This window comes from Camelus ferus, chromosome 3 (assembly GCF_009834535.1).
Source record: "Camelus ferus isolate YT-003-E chromosome 3, BCGSAC_Cfer_1.0, whole genome shotgun sequence".
NCBI classification, from domain to species: Eukaryota; Metazoa; Chordata; class Mammalia; order Artiodactyla; family Camelidae; genus Camelus; species Camelus ferus.
This window is the reverse complement of record NC_045698.1, coordinates 99,175,033-99,191,009: the sequence shown is the minus strand read 5'-3', so window position 1 is coordinate 99,191,009 and position 15,977 is coordinate 99,175,033. Positions and strand designations below refer to the sequence as shown.

At 57.2% G+C, this 15,977-nt stretch overlaps 1 protein-coding gene across 3 annotated transcripts in view; it reads left to right on the top strand.

Annotated features, from left to right (window-relative positions):
• Nucleotides 1-15,977, top strand: part of PCDH1 (protocadherin 1) — a 25,751-nt gene extending 9,774 nt beyond the window's left edge. For 2 of the 3 annotated variants that reach the window (XM_032476989.1, XM_032476990.1), the window contains exons 3-5: nt 2,326-4,521; nt 9,561-9,780; nt 11,918-15,977. In XM_032476989.1, coding sequence (XP_032332880.1) covers nt 2,326-4,521; nt 9,561-9,780; nt 11,918-12,312 — 2,811 coding nt within the window. In that variant the 3' untranslated portion in view covers nt 12,313-15,977. Of the gene's footprint in view, nt 1-2,325; nt 4,522-9,560; nt 9,781-10,737; nt 10,777-11,917 lie in introns of all 3 variants that reach the window. The other variant, XM_032476991.1, reaches the window with a different exon arrangement.

Below are 15,977 nucleotides of genomic sequence, written 5' to 3'. Positions count from 1 at the left end.
GAACTGCCACAGGCACTGGGCAGCTCGGTGGGGCCAGGTCCTAGGAGGGAGCAAAGAAAGCATCCTCGCAGACAGGTGGGCGTATCTCCCGCTGTCATCTCTGCCCTGGCCTCCTGCCAGCCCCGGCTCCTTTCTCCTTCCCCATGGGCTGCAGCTATCTATCTTTGATGTAAGGGAGCTGAGAAGGGCTCGGCCTGCCCTGTACACCATTACCCATCCTTGGAAACCCTTCGTCCCATGTCCTCGAACTGAAGAAGGGCATAGGGAGGAGTTTTTTTTAGAGGCTAGTGGACTGGAACCTGTAGAAGAGAGACTGAGAAAGAAAAGGGAGATAGACAGTCGGGGACGGCAAATAATAATAGCCTAGGTGCCAGGCACTGTTCTGAATACAATATGTGTATTATATCATTTAATTCCCACCGTACAAGGTAAGCATTATCCCCATTTTACAGATGGGGAACTGAGCCCGTAGAGATTAGGGAACCTGCCTGGTATCACCCAGCTGATGTGTTTAGATCCCACCTTGGCCATATCCAGCAGTTTGGCTTCAGAGCCCATGTGTGTAAGAGCTGGGAAATGAGATGAAGCAGGAGCATGAGGCAGAGACAAGGCTACAGGTAGCAGAAAAAAAAGGATAGGGGAGAACCCGCAGTGGGAAAGAGGCCAAAGGAGAAATGAGCGAGATAGGAGGGAGGCAGAGATGAAAGTCAGGAGTCACAGACAGACACAAAGGGAGGTAAGATGGTCAGAGAGGCAGATAAGGAGGTGGGTGACCAATGTCAAGACACAGAGACAGTGGGAATTATAATGAAAAAGTCAGTGACAGACTAGGGGAGTAGGGCAAGGAGAAACCATTAGAGGAGTGAGCAGAGACCAGGTAGCTGGGAAACCCTGCCCACGTGTTTCTCCACGATTGAAAAAGTCCTGATGGGAAGGAGGGGAGACCAGCAGTGGCTTGAGGGCCCGCTGGGTGTGAAGCCCAATGCTGTGTCAGCACTGATTTTCAGAGATGGACAGTTGGAGGATGGACAGATGGATGGATGAATGGATGGATGGACAAAAAGAGGGATAAATGCTATTTAGGGAACACTTGCCATGTGCCAGGCAGTGTTAGGCATTTTTACACATATCATCCCATTTAATTCTCACCACGACCTCGTGAAATAGGTTTTGTTATCCCCATTTTATACATTTGTAGACTGAGGCTTAAGGAGGTTAAATAATTGGCCCGAGGTTACAAAGCTGGGAAGTGGTGGAGCTGAGATTTGAACCCAGGACTCTTGTTCTGCTCCCCAGAGACTCTGCCAAGTTGTGCCTATCCTGTCCTTCCCCCTCATTCCCCCACCCGTGCTGCCATCACATTCTATCTGGCTGTGACATAACTCCAACCCTCCTGTTTCTCCCTGACCAGTGCTACCCCACGGCCATTCCCACCTGGCTCCTGTTGCCCCATCACCACCCGTGTTTGTACAGACAGGCCGAGTGGCGTTGGCGTGGGAGGGCGTGCCCACTGCAAAGGGACAGACAGTTCATTGTCTAGTGCTGAGAGCCCAGCCCGCTGCCAGCAGGCTCTGTAGCCTGCACCAATCCCTCCCTCCCAGCTGCAGGCTCGGCCAGATTCCTCAAGTTGGTGCCCAGCCAGCGCCAGCGCCAGCCCCGGGAGGGGAAGAGAGAAGAAACAGGTTTCCCCTGGTTTGACAGAGTAGTGGCCTGGCCTGGCCTGGCAGGCTCCTCCTGACCCACATCCCTACCTGGCCGCTCTCAAAAAAGAAATCCCCGCACCTGTGGCCTCCAGGTGGTCATGTGGGTCTCCATTTGTGTGCAAACACACGTGCATAAACACATACCTTCTCACATAATCACAACTCATGTATTTGCATGCATGAATATTTACACATATGTCATGCATACTCTATCTCTACTATTCACACCTTTCCAGCTCTTCAGAAAGGGTGAGGGCCAGTTTAACTGGGTGGAAGGGCCGCCCTAGTTGCTAACTGGATCCTCATCCCTGTATTTGGGTGGACTAGTCTAGGAATGATAAGGAGAGTTATAATGATATCGTATCTCTAGTAGTTGCTTGTATCACCGCTGAGGATTTGTGGGCTGCATCTGTATTCTTCAGGGAAACGGATCAGTAATATCTTCCACAGTGTCAGGATCGGGAAAAGGGTGGTGTATGCATGTGCTGCTTTTGGAAAAGGTGCTGCATTAGATTAGTCGTGTCTGCCACGCTCATTGGAAGGCAGCACGTGCATCCCTTCATCTGTTATCCCCGAAGTAACCCAGCCCTGTTTTCCTTGTTTTTCACCCCCTGCCCTATAGGTGAAGGCCAATGACTCAGACCAAGGTGCCAATGCAGAGATCGACTACACGTTCCACCAGGCACCCGAAGTTGTGAGGCGTCTTCTGCGACTGGACAGGAACACCGGACTTATCACTGTGCAGGGCCCCGTGGACCGTGAGGACCTAAGTACCCTGCGCTTCTCGGTGCTCGCCAAGGACCGCGGCACCAACCCCAAGAGTGCCCGAGCCCAGGTGGTGGTGACTGTGAAGGACATGAACGACAATGCCCCCACCATCGAGATCCGGGGCATCGGGCTGGTGACCCACCAAGACGGCATGGCTAACATCTCAGAGGATGTGGCAGAGGAGACAGCTGTGGCCCTGGTGCAGGTATCTGACCGAGATGAGGGAGAGAATGCAGCTGTCACCTGTGTGGTGGCAGGTGACGTGCCCTTCCAGCTACGCCAGGCCAGTGAGACTGGAAGTGACAGCAAGAAGAAGTACTTCTTGCAGACCACCACCCCCCTCGACTATGAGAAGGTCAAAGACTACACCATTGAGATTGTGGCCGTGGACTCCGGCAACCCCCCACTCTCAAGCACCAACTCCCTCAAGGTGCAGGTGGTGGATGTCAATGACAATGCCCCTGTCTTCACTCAGAGTGTTACTGAGGTCGCCTTCCCAGAAAACAATAAGCCAGGTGAAGTGGTGGCTGAGGTCACTGCCAGTGATGCTGACTCGGGCTCCAATGCTGAGCTGGTTTACTCTCTGGAGCCTGAGCCGGCCGCCAAGGGTCTTTTCACCATCTCCCCTGAGACTGGAGAGATCCGGGTGAAGACATCCCTTGATCGGGAACAGCGGGACAGCTATGAGTTGAAGGTGGTGGCAGCCGACCGGGGCAGCCCCAGCCTCCAGGGCACAGCCACCGTCCTCGTCAATGTGCTGGACTGCAATGACAATGACCCCAAGTTTATGCTGAGTGGCTACAATTTCTCAGTGATGGAGAACATGCCGGCACTGAGTCCAGTGGGCATGGTGACTGTCATTGATGGGGACAAGGGGGAGAACGCCCGAGTGCAGCTCACAGTGGAGCAGGACAACGGTGACTTTGTTATCCAGAATGGCACGGGCACCATCCTCTCTAGCCTAAGCTTTGATCGGGAGCAGCAAAGCACCTATACCTTCCAGCTAAAGGCGGTGGATGGTGGTGTTCCACCTCGCTCAGCTTACGTTGGTGTCACCATCAACGTGCTGGATGAGAATGACAATGCACCCTTTATCACCGCCCCTTCCAACACCTCCCACCGGCTGCTGACCCCTCAGACACGTCTGGGTGAGACAGTCAGCCAAGTGATGGCTGAGGACATAGACTCTGGTGTCAATGCTGAGCTGACCTACAGCATCGCCGGTGGCAACCCTTATGGACTCTTCCAGATTGGGTCACATTCAGGCGCCATCACCCTGGAGAAGGAGATTGAGCGGCGCCACCACGGGCTGCACCGCTTGGTGGTGAAGGTCAGTGACCGCGGCAAGCCCCCACGCTATGGGACAGCCTTGGTCCACCTGTATGTCAACGAGACCCTGGCCAACCGCACGCTGCTGGAGACCCTGCTGGGCCACAGCCTGGACACGCCACTGGACATCGACATTGCCGGGGATCCAGAATACGAGCGCTCCAAGCAGCGTGGCAACATCCTCTTTGGCGTGGTGGCTGGTGTTGTGGCCGTGGCCTTGCTCATCGCCCTGGCCGTGCTCGTGCGCTACTGCCGGCAACGGGAGGCCAAGAGTGGCTACCAGGCTGGCAAGAAGGAGACCAAGGACCTGTACGCCCCCAAACCCAGCAGCAAAGTTTCCAAGGGAAACAAAAGCAAGGGCAAGAAGAGCAAGTCTCCCAAGCCCATGAAGCCAGTGGAGGACGAGGACGAGTCCGGGCTACAGAAGTCCCTCAAGTTCAACCTGATGAGCGACACCCCTGGGGACAGCCCCCGCATCCACCTGCCCCTCAACTACCCACCAGGCAGCCCTGACCTGGGCCGTCACTATCGCTCTAACTCCCCACTGCCTTCCATCCAGCTGCAGCCGCAGTCACCCTCGGCCTCCAAGAAGCACCAGGTGGTGCAGGACCTGCCGCCGGCAAACACATTCGTGGGCACCGGGGACACCACGTCCACGGGGTCTGAGCAGTACTCCGACTACAGCTACCGCACCAACCCCCCCAAATACCCCAGCAAGCAGGTAGGCCAGCCCTTGTGGCTCAGCACGCCCCGGCCCCCACCCCACCCATACCACGGGGCCATCTGGACCGAGGTGTGGGAGTGACAGAGCCCGCATCTCAGGCCTGCCGTGCCCACCAGCCCAAGCCAGTGGTGGGAGGTGGAACTAAAGATCGGGGGGGTGCTGGGACCTCGGGAATGACTCCACTGCCTCACCAGGCTTGGATAGCTGGGCGGAGTGAACCCTGAGGGTATGCTCTGTGTCTCCCCTCCCTGCCCCCTCCCCGCTGGGAGAAGCCTGTGACTTGTCACATCCTGGGATGCTAGACCAGCTGCTGGGTCCTGCGGGTGGGGGCTGATGAGTAGAAGGGTTTGGAGGCAGCAGGGGGAGGGAAGTGGGGAAGTTTTCTCCGAATCCGGGTCTCTGTCTGAGACCAGCCATGGGTGCTTCTCTAGAGCGGAAACAGGGAGTCTGTGGTCCTGGTAGGTGACTGCGTGGGGATCCTGACAGGAAAGGGGGCCTCCCCATTTGTGCCTTCTCTGTGTACGTTGTCACCCTCTTCCCCACCCCAGACTCCTGGGGCTAGGCCCCAGTCCCAAACACTTACCTCTGATAATAAAGTTCTCTATTTTTGGAGTTTTGGTTTCTTATTTTCCGGGAACTGAGAGAAGGAGTGAGAGAGACTGGAAACGGCCCTCTGTCCCTAGGTCCTGCCCCACTTTCCCATCCCTGCTCTTCGCCCCTCCCACCGTCCCAGACCTGCCCCTCCCCTCAAGCCTATCTTAATTGACTGTCCTCCCCCTCTCCATGACCATGTCTGTATCTGGGGAAACTGCCCTTCTGAGCAACCTTCACATGGAGGTGTCTGGCAGTGTGAACCCTCACCGCATGTTTGTGGGGCCTTCTCCCTGACAATGACACCCTTCACCAAGAGAGAGCAGGTGGCGATGCACCCAAGTCCTGCCCTTTCTCCACCAGCCTGACCTCTCCCACCAGCCCACACTGAGTGGCTCCCGAAAGACCTCAAACTGGAGTAGCTGGTGGGGGTGGAGGGCAGCCTGGCTGCCTCAGGTGAAGGTAAAGAACCTCTATAATTACACCAGCCACTTTCCCTTGGGGCCATATCTTCCCAAGTCCCCTTCCCAGCCTCTTCTTCTCAACACCACTCCACACCCAGCAGTTAGCCTGCTCTGCCCTGTGTCTCCCCACCCTGGTCACCAGCCTGGGCTGCTGGGAAGGAGGGCCCAGGGAGACGGGAGGGGGCTCTCCAGTGCTTTGGACTGACCTGTTCCGATCTCAGGGTGCTCCCTGCTGACTGGGGCTGAGGGGCCTATCCTGCCCCCTCCCTCCCCTCCCTCACTCTGGCCACCCTGAGCGGCTGCTGGCTCTCACTCACTCTCTCTCTCTCCGTCTCTCATTTCTTGCTTTCCTGGGTCTGCCCTGTCTCTGGCTGTGCCTGAGGAGGAGGCTAAAGTCTGGGTGAGGGGCCTCAAGTCCTGGGGGAGCCTCTGAGGCCAGAGGCAACCTGTCTCCATGGCGACTGAAGAGGCTTGAGACACTCCCAGGAGGTCCCAGGCACCAGCCCTCTACTCTGATTCCGTCCACAAACTCCCCAATTCCCCAGGGTACCCCCAAAGTAAAAACTCCTGGGGGCTTTGGAGGAGTAGGGCAGGAAAAAGTGAAATCTGGTTTCATTTCCTTTCTCCTGGACAAATAAGCATCTCTAGGCTGACCCAGCAGCTCCTGACCAATCCTGCTTTCTCTTTCGTTCTTCTCCCTACTGCCACCGCCTCTTTCTTTCTTCTGTTCCTTTAGCTCCTTCATCTCTCTTTTCCTGGGTCTGAGAGAACATCCTTTACTTGGCTCCAATCCAGCCCATCCATGGAGCCACACTAAACATTCGAACACGACCAAACAACAACACTGTTGTCATCCTCAAAACACATGGGCTGCATCTCTGCTGTGTGTTCAGCACAGTCCTAGACCCTGAGTTAAAAATGGTGGTATTCCTACAAGACCCACAATTGACAAGATGAGGCAGTTGAGAATCTCGGTGTTGAGGGGAAGAGCCACAGAGAAAAGCTTTTCCCAACTTGTTCTACCAACCACCTCTACTGCTCACTTCCTTTTTCTGAGTCCTCAACAAGTGCGTCGTATCATGCTAAGCACATTCAGCTGCCCATAACCTTTTGTGATGCAGGTCATTGTAATGCTCATATTACAAAAATGAAAACTAGTTAGCGATGGAGTCAGATTTCAAGCACAAATCATCAGGAAATTGGATTGCCAGAGTGTGTTGTTTTCCATTCTGCTATAAAAAAAGGGGTTCCATGACTAAGTTTTGGTAGGAGAGGACGCACCATCACATTAGCCTATAAAAGGCTTGGCAAAGCCTGCAAAGAGGAGGAGCCTGATAAACTTGGGATCACTCTGGGTTTTCCAAATGTGTTTGACCAGGGTGCCCCCTCCCTGAGATACATAGTATGAGAAAAGCTGCGTAGGACATGGGGGTGAGCTCCTGGGAGGGGAATGTGACACTGAGCCAGCTCTTCAGTGAGGAGCAGGAGGTGGGCGGGAGGCTGAGCCAAATCCAGATGCGGGAGTGAGTGTGACCACCTGAGACGTGAGACTGAAAGAACTGTATGTTGTAGAGGACACAGATGCCTTGCCAAAAGCTCCTTAAAAGGAAATGGGACCCCCTGAAAGCTCATGAGTTTTGGATGAACTGAGTTTCAGAAAGTTCACTGGCGTGTATGGTGGCCTTAAAGTGGGTAGAGGTGAAGGTAGAGGATTGACTCTCTCAGGTCTGGACTGAGACGGCGGCAAGGAGGATGATGGATGGATGGATCAGGCGGACCTTCTAGTGAAAAGACCCGCACGACTCAAGGGATAATTGGATATGGGGTCGTGATGGGGTGTGAGGGGAGAGCTACCAGGATTCCCAGGGAGACGTCAACCTTCTGAGTCTGGGTGATGGGACAGTGATGAGATCGTTGCCCATGCAGAAGCTGACTGAAGAAAAAGATTTTGGTTTCAGGTATGTTGAATTTGAAGGGCCCATAGAGACAGCCAATTGGATATATCCAGCAAATGTCTAGAACTTCTGGACTAGGGTTTGAGACTGATTTTGAATCTAGGCTTTTTAAGATTTGAGTCATAGAATTATAGGGAGCATTTAGTGTTGAGTATGACTCCACCCTCCATTTTACAGAAAAGAATCATAGGAAAAAGAGACCAAGTGACGCAAACCTAGTAGGCAGGGCTGTGCCTTGGATTACCAGGTGCAGGTCTGCAGGGAGGAAGGGCTGCTGGCTAATATCTTAAAAGAAAACCATGTCCTGTGCCTCCCCGACCCTTCTGGAGCTTGTTCACTCCATCACCGGGTAGACATGCTCCTTTGCATCCTCCCAGCCCCAAATGTCAGGTCAATTCAGGGGATCTTATCTGTCATCACCCAGACCCTTCAGTGTTTTGGATCACAACATGGATCCCAAGAAGGGCTGCCCATTCCTGAAGATGGAGTGGGAACCAAGGTGGGAAGGCAGCTCTGAAACTCCCTGTCCTGACAACATCCCCCTCCCCTGAATGAGAGGGAAGTTGTGTAAGGGTATCAGGAGGGTGGGTCTGCAGACCCGCAGCATCCTCTTCTGGCTATCTCGATAACCTCCTGTTGGGAGATTTAGAGTAAAGACAAAGCACCACGAAGTCTTAGAGGATTAGAGGGAGCCTGGAGCCTCATCAGCAGGATCTGGGCCTGGGCTTCTCCCACCCCTGGCCTCCAGGGGCCCTGGGTCTGCGCCCTCCACAACTCCTAATTTCTGGTTGGCAGGAGAAACAGTGGCGGTCCCAGGTGGGTGTTTGGGTGACTGGTTGGTTGTGCCAAGTGCCAAGCTGAGGTTGCCAGGTTCCTGGGATGATCGTTAACCCCTGGCAGGCAGACAGGGCTGCAGGCTGGGAACAGCCTGTCACTGTCCCATCCCACCCCCCACCCCCACCCCCAGCCCCCAGTCTAAGCCTCTAAATCCTAGCTCCACAAGCCAGCGGCCCCTCCCAGAGGCTCCTTCCTACTTCCTAGAAGAAGTCTCCATTCAAGGCCAGTCTTCCGAATCCCTGATGGATGCCGGGCTGCTCCCCCTATGCCCAGGTCCTCCTGGGCCCTACTCTCTCCAGTTTATACTGTTTCCTGATCTGGAGGACTGGGGAGTTTCCATTGTTCTGCTTCCCCACCCCCAGGGTGCCCTGGTTTGTTACCAGGCTCCCTCTCCATCTTGCCCCCAACCTTTTTCCACTCCCAGATCTCTCTGGAGGGGAGAGAAGCAGGGACATGGGGGCTGAGTGGGAGGGGACTCAGCAGGGAGTCTTGAGGCAGCCTACAGCATTGCAGACCAGGGCTGAGGAAGGGAGGATCAAAGAGAGGTTGGCACCTCACCTGGATGGAGGCAATGGGAAGTTACAGAGCAATGAGACAGGTGAGGAGCTGGAGTTTTCGGCGGGGCGGGGGGGGGGGGCGGGGGTTTCTTTGGAAATAGGGAACTGTTCTAGTATCGGTGAACTGTTTTGGAATTAAGAGTCTGTCCTGCTTTTAGAAAGGAGCTGCTCTAGAAGTTGGAGGCTTGCTGGATTTCAGAGGCTATGCTGGAATTAGGGGAGTTGGCTGGTATTGTGCTATTTGGTTTTGGCTGTCTGGAATTAAAAGGAGGCTGTGCCAGTACTGGGAAGCTGCTGTAACAAGTGGTTGTAATGAGTTAGGCTTATTGTGGTGGCCTGGGGGCTATAATAACACTGGGGCCTGTGCTGTGTTGGGAATTTCACTGTGTGGTCTTGGCTGTCCTGGGAGCTGTCCTAGAATTAAGGGGCAGTCCTCTATTAAGGTCCTTGCTTTCTGGCTTTCTGGGGGGCTATGCTGTGCTAGAGGGCTGGGCCTCGTCCTAGTCGCCGCTGAGGCCGGGGTGGGGGCTGGCAGCTGTGAGGGTGGGCCTGGCTGGGGCCGCAGCCTGGGCTGGTGGTGGGTCCCGTGGGGCAGGCCGGCTGGCCAGCAGTGACACTCCTTCTCCCTGCAGTTACCTCACCGCCGCGTCACCTTCTCCGCCACCAGCCAGGCGCAGGAGCTGCAGGATCCGTCCCAGCACAGTTACTATGACAGTGGCCTGGAGGAGTCTGAGACGCCGTCCAGCAAGTCATCCTCGGGGCCCCGACTCGGTCCCCTGGCTCTGCCTGAGGATCACTATGAGCGCACCACCCCCGATGGCAGCATAGGAGAGATGGAGCACCCCGAGAACGGTGAGGGGCGTCTGTGTGGTCGGGGCACCCCGGGAATGAGTAGGAGCCTGAGAATGGTGACGAGACCTTAGAAATGGCCTCTCTTAGTTGAGCTCTTGTGTGTTCAGTCGTCACCGTGCTGAGCGCTTTCAGGTATATAGTCATTTAATCTTCACAACCACTCTCTGATCTGAGACCTTTCTTGTGCCCACTTTACAGTGGAGGAAACTGAGGCTCAGAGAGGTTGAGTCAGTTACCCAAAGCCATACGCAGTCAGTGAGAGAGTGGGGAGGGATTCAAACCCAGGCTTCTCTGATTCTGGAGACTTTGGATTCAGCCTTCCATTACAATGCTTCCAGGGAACAGGGACCCCGAGAATGGGGGCCAGAGGGCTCAGAGAGTGGTGAGGGCAGCTTGAGGGACCCTTGGGGTAATGAGGGTCCCTTAACGGGGCCAGAAGGCCTTGAGAAAAAGGAGGGGACTCTAGATGCTATGAGGAGCTCAGAAAAGGGTATGATGACCCCCTGTGGGGAGGAGCCAGAGAGGATTTGGCTGAGGAGAGGGAGTGGGGAGACCTGGTGGGGAGAAAGGCTTATCTGGGAGGGGTTTGGAGGGTGATGGCAGAAGAGGGGTCTGGGTGGGAGCAGAGGTCAGCGCGGGCATGGACAACAGGGCATGCTGTCAGGATGTGTGTGTGTAGCTCGTGTGCGTGTGTGAAGTCATCCATGGTGGGGGAGACAACAAGCTTCCCCTTGGGATGGAAAGACTCTCCATCTTGGATCTGTCCTCAGGTCTCACCCCCTCCCTCAGACCAAACTCTCCCACTCCCCCAAAAGATGAAAAGTTCCACACCCCACCCATCGGGCACAGGGCCCTTGTCTAGCCTCCCAGGCCCTAGGTCTCAGAGTGCCCTCCGCCCCCACCCTGCCCCTCCATGCGCGATCTCACGCCCGTCTCGTCCTTTTTGTGCCCGCGCAGAGCCGGCTGGCCGGAGCAGGCCCTGAGTTGAACTGCCAGGTATGTGGGAGCTGCTCTGGGGTCTGGGGTCTGTGGGACTCGGCCCAGCACCCAGCCCCGCCCACCCAGTGCTCCGTGCCATGTTGGGTCCCCCACTGTGCCCTGAGCTGAAGAGCCCAGGAGCTTTGAGGGTTAACACAGAGCTGTCCCCTCTTCACTTCGCACTGGCAGGAGGCCAAGCCAGGTTGGGTGGTGCCAGGGGAGCCCCCACCTCAGGTGGTGTTGCTCAGTTACATCCCTGAGGGGAGGGGTCACCGCCTGGTACTGTCCCCAAGCGAGGGTGGGACAGGGGCAACTGTGACAGGAAGTGCTCATGGCCCAGCCGTTCCGTGGAGACACCCCCCTCCCCTGCTGCCCAGCAACCATGCCGGCTACTGCTGATGTCAGACGGCCAACTCCCATTCCCATGGGTGTTCTGGGCAGGGAGCCGGGGCAAGGCCAGGGGTGGTGGTTGGTGTAGGGGCCGGAGTGAGGCGGGGAGGGGCTGCATGAGCGCACTTGTGGGTATGTGAGTGTGTGCTTCTACGCGAACCCCTGGCTTTGTAGCCAGGCCTTGCTGGGCTGCGCTAGGGTGGGGTCCCAGGACACCTGGGAGCATGGTGAGGCTTCAGGGGGCTCAGAAGGAAGTTATGTGCTCACCTTTGTCTGAGGCTGGAGATGCCCAGTGTAGATATGTGTGTCCACATCTCTCTGAGTGTAAATGTGTATGTGCGTGTGCACACAAGATAAAGTGATTGCGTCTTTAAATGAGGGTGGGGGTTTCCTCACTCCAACCTGAAGGTAGATGTGCACGTTTCAGCTTGTCTGGAACTAGATGACAGAGTGTGTAGATGAGTTTGTTTGTGCACCTGTCTGAGGGCAGATGTGATGGGTGTGCGAGAGGAGGTCTGGAAGGTGGGTGAGGGTGGAAGGAACGTGTCTATTTAAGGATAGATTGTGTGTGAGAGAGAGAGGGAGCATGAGGTGGATGGTGGGAGGCTGTGTGTCTATTTGAGAGTGTGTGTGCCTGCGGAGCTGGGTGGCAGGAAGGGGCGTGCACCCCTGTTCTGCAGCAGTGTGGAGGCACCGGTGGGAGGCCACAGAGCAGAGTTTGGCAAGGCTGTCCTGCCTGACGACGGCCCTCCCCCTCTCTCTCTGGCAGACCTGCGCCCTTTGCCCGACGTCGCCATGACAGGCACATGTACCCGGGAGTGCAGTGAGTTTGGCCACTCCGACACGTGCTGGATGCCTGGCCAGTCGTCTCCCAGCCGCCGGACCAAGAGCAGCGCCCTCAAACTCTCCACCTTCGTGCCTTACCAGGACCGAGGAGGGCAGGAGCCTGCGGGCGCCGGCAGCCCCAGCCCCCCGGAAGACCGGAACACCAAAACGGCCCCCGTGCGCCTCCTGCCCTCCTACAGTGCCTTCTCCCACAGTAGCCATGATTCCTGCAAGGACTCGGCCACCTTGGAGGAAATCCCCCTGACCCAGACCTCGGACTTCCCACCTGCAGCCACACCGGCATCTGCCCAGACGGCCAAGCGCGAGATCTACCTGTGAGCTCCCTTCTGGCTGGTGGCCAGCCCTTCCCCAGCCGCCGGCCAGCTCCCAGGTGGGCCCACTCCAGGGCCCCCGCTCCTGACCCCTCCAGCGTGGACTTCCTGGCCAGGGCCCTAAGTGGGGGGTGGGTACTGGCCTCATGACCACGCTGGCCCTTCCCCCATGCAGGGTCCAGGTCCTCTCCCCTCACTTCATCCCCCAGACCCTAGGGAGCCCTTTCTTCCCCTTTATGGGGCTCCTCCCAGCCGATGCCCAAGAGGGCTCCTCTACAACAACTAGGCTCCCTTCCCTCGACTTCCAGGGAGCACCCCCTCACTTTGGGCAGATGGTGGAGTCAAGGGTGGGCAGCACACTTTTAATTCATTGTTTCCCACATGGCCGACCAGGGCGGGGATAGGATGCCCCTGTTCCAGCCCTGAAGCAGGGCTGAACTGAGGAGACCCTCTCCCTGGGAACTCCCAGAAGAAACTCTTGACTGCCAGGGGCTCCCTGAAGGGCTTTTGTTACCAAAGGTGGGGTGGGGATGGGGGTGGGAGTGGAGTGGAGGCCTTGTCTTCCTGTACTGCTCCTGGGCTGGCCCACCTGCCTGCTACATGCCCACGCCCGGTCCTATCTGGGCCTCCCTTCCCGCTGGTCATGCAGTGTCTGTATATAAGGACCTTGGAATGATGTCCCCATTTCTGCCTGATTTGCAACTTTTCTTGTTGATGTTGTGTTGTCTTGGGGGACCCCTCTGGGGGGGACCTGCCCTGTGCCCCCTCCTCCCTGCCGCAGTGCCCCCCACCCCAGGCCTCTACTGTTCCATGTTGTAAATATCCCTGGGGCCGTGGCGGGATGGGGGTGCAGGCCAGGGAAACAAATGGTGGGTGGGGGTGGGGATGTGGGTAACATTCGCCTATCAGCAGAGCTGGGCTTTTATTTAATTTTTTTTAAGAATACAAATCTCTATTTTTTTGGAACTGTTGCGCTGTGCCCTGGTGGGGAGTCCCCGCTCAGGCTGGCCCCCCACATCCAGATAAGCATCACAGAGGGGCCCTGAGGCTGTGGGGGGGCAGCTGGACAGGGGTGGGATGACTGTGCCTCTGGCCTGGTTGGGTGAGTTGGGAGCAGGAAGGTTTGCTCAGGGGGTGGCTGGTTGCTGCCCCCAAGAAGGGGGACCTGCACCCTGCCCCCTCCCTGCCCCCCACCCCCCAGCCCCTGCCATGACTGACCCGTCAGCCTGTAAAACCACCATTGCCTTGATCTCAGGGGGTGGGAAGGGCTGCCTCAGGACACCCTGGGCTCCAGGCCCCCTTCTTCCAGTTGGGCTTCCCTTTGCCAGGGTCAGGGGTCCCGTGGGGGAGGGGGTGGGGAGACTGGGGGGCAGAGAAGCCCAGTCAGCCATGATGAGGTGGGATTCTGTTCTTCACCTCAGGGGGCCAGGGTGTGAGGGGCATCCTCAGAGCCCCCATCTCCCACTGTGGCCATCTCAAAGCCTCAGTCCCTCTTCCTTCCAGAAACCCCCACTGCCTTGGCCCATACCTCTCCAGCTCCCCAGGGGCCCAGGCTGGGAGGCTGGAGACTCAGGGTATGGCCCTTGCTTGACTTGGTCTAAGCTTGGGGGGGCGGCCCAAGGGTGGGAGGGGTGGGTACAGGCTGCTGGGTCGTCTGGTGCCTTTGGGAGCTGTGCTGCTGGGATCTTGACTCCTGTAACCCCAGAGACCCCACCACCACCCTTGAAAGCCGGGGGGCTGAAGAATCACCGTATTCTCTGCTCCTTGCCCCTAACTTGGCTTGGGGTAACAGTGCTGGGAAGGAGAGCATTGTTAGGCTGGTGGCCCCAGCATACACAGCCCTTCTATGGAGCGCAGGAGGTAGATGTGGGCTGGGGTGGCAGCAAACCAGGTCTAGGGATTGGCCAAAGGCTCCTTTCCCTGGGGGAGGCCCAGAAGTGGGCTGGGGCTTGTTAAAGAGATAGCCCCTTCCCCCTGCACAAACGGGGCAGGTGCAATAGTGGTGGAGCTGGTAATGTGAGGTGCCCAGCTGGTGGGTGGGTCAGTGGCCTCAAGGGCTGTCCTGGGTCCTGGAGGTCAGAATTCTGGCAAGAAGATTGTATGAGGCCCATTTGCTTGGTGGAGAGGGTGGTCCAGACAGGAGGCATTCCTGGAGTCAGTGGACTCCCCTCGGAAGCCCCTGATGGCCTGGGCACCCTGCCCTGGTCTTGGAGAATTCCCGAGCACTGAGTGGAAGGGCAGAGGAGCATTTTGCACAATGGAGAAGCCAGAAGGAAGGGGGTGGCCCAGGTGGCTGGGAGGGCTGAGAAGCACAGAGGAGGAGCCCTTCCAACAGGCAAAGGCAGAGCCCCTGGCCCCCTGGTTGGGGTTGGGGCGCTGAGTCTGTCACCACCTGGGCACTCGAGAGGTGAAACCAAAGGTGGGCAGGGGATGGGTGACAGCACTGGGGACCACCCCTCTTGGTCCTAGGTCTGTGAAGCCCTTCCCCAATGCCTTGTGTCGCGTACAGTTTTATGTACAAATAGGCGACATTTGGCCAGAGGAGACCCCGCTCAAACCCAGCCTGACCCAGTCAGTGTCTTCCTAGAGGGGACGTAGTCTGTCCCCACCCCCCTACTTCAGAGCCTGTCTCTTGGTAGGGGGAGGGTATTTGGGGACATATTTTTCTCCTAGGGTCCCTGAAGCGTGTCTCACATCCCCGGGGGGAGGGTCTCTGGGGCATCCCTCACCTCTGGGGGTTCCCTAGGCCCTATCTCTCCCCTTGGGAGTCTCTGGGGGGACATGTATTCCCTCTGGGGACCATGGGAGCATGTCTCCCCCCTACCCAGGCTCTCTGGGGAGCCTGTTTTCCTCCCAGGGTTCCTGGGAGTACTTAAGGCATGTCAGTCTTGGGCCATCTCTCTTCCCAGGGAAGGGGGGCTATCTCTGAAGCATGTCTGGGAAGTGATGTTTCTGGTCCTCCCCGCACCTCTCTTCCCGGCGCGTCTCTGACCTGCAGCACTTGGGATGAGACTAGGCAGCTCTGAGTTGTCTTTTCTTCTAGGGGCTCTGGGATACCTCTCCTTCCTGAGGGCCCCGGCCCCTGGAGCCATTTCTTCCCTGGGTGGGGGCTGTCTCCTGGTGTTGGGTTGGCTTGTGTTGGCCAAGAGAAAGTCTCTTAGGGGGCGTCTCCACGCGGGACTTCTCTGGGAGGGGGGACTGTGTCTCGCCCTGAGGTTCCCGGGCGGTGTGTCTGCCCGTGGGGAGGGGGAGACTGTGTCTCCTCGGGTTATCTTAGTGGGGAGGGGGGCAGTGTCTCTCTCGTGTGTTGGGGAGGGGTGGGGTTGGGGAGGGGGGTTTTGGGCGAGTCGGGTGCCCACACTGGGGTCGTGTTTCTCTTGGTTCGTGCCACTTCCCACCGCCTCGCTCCTTCCGGGAAGGGCCCCCGTCCCGCTCCCACTCCACCCCCCCTCCCTGGCGCTGCGAGCACAATCCCGTTGATTTGTAATGATTTCTGTCTCTTTCTGTCTTTCTCTTTCTCTGATCTCCCCCCACCACCAACCCCGCCGCGAGCATGCGCAGGCACCGCCCCTATCCCTCCGGTTCGGTTCGTTTCCGGTTTGTTTGCTGAGCTGTCAATGAAAGACCCGTGTAATTATTCCCGAGCTTTACAATAAAAGTGTGAAAACCGGA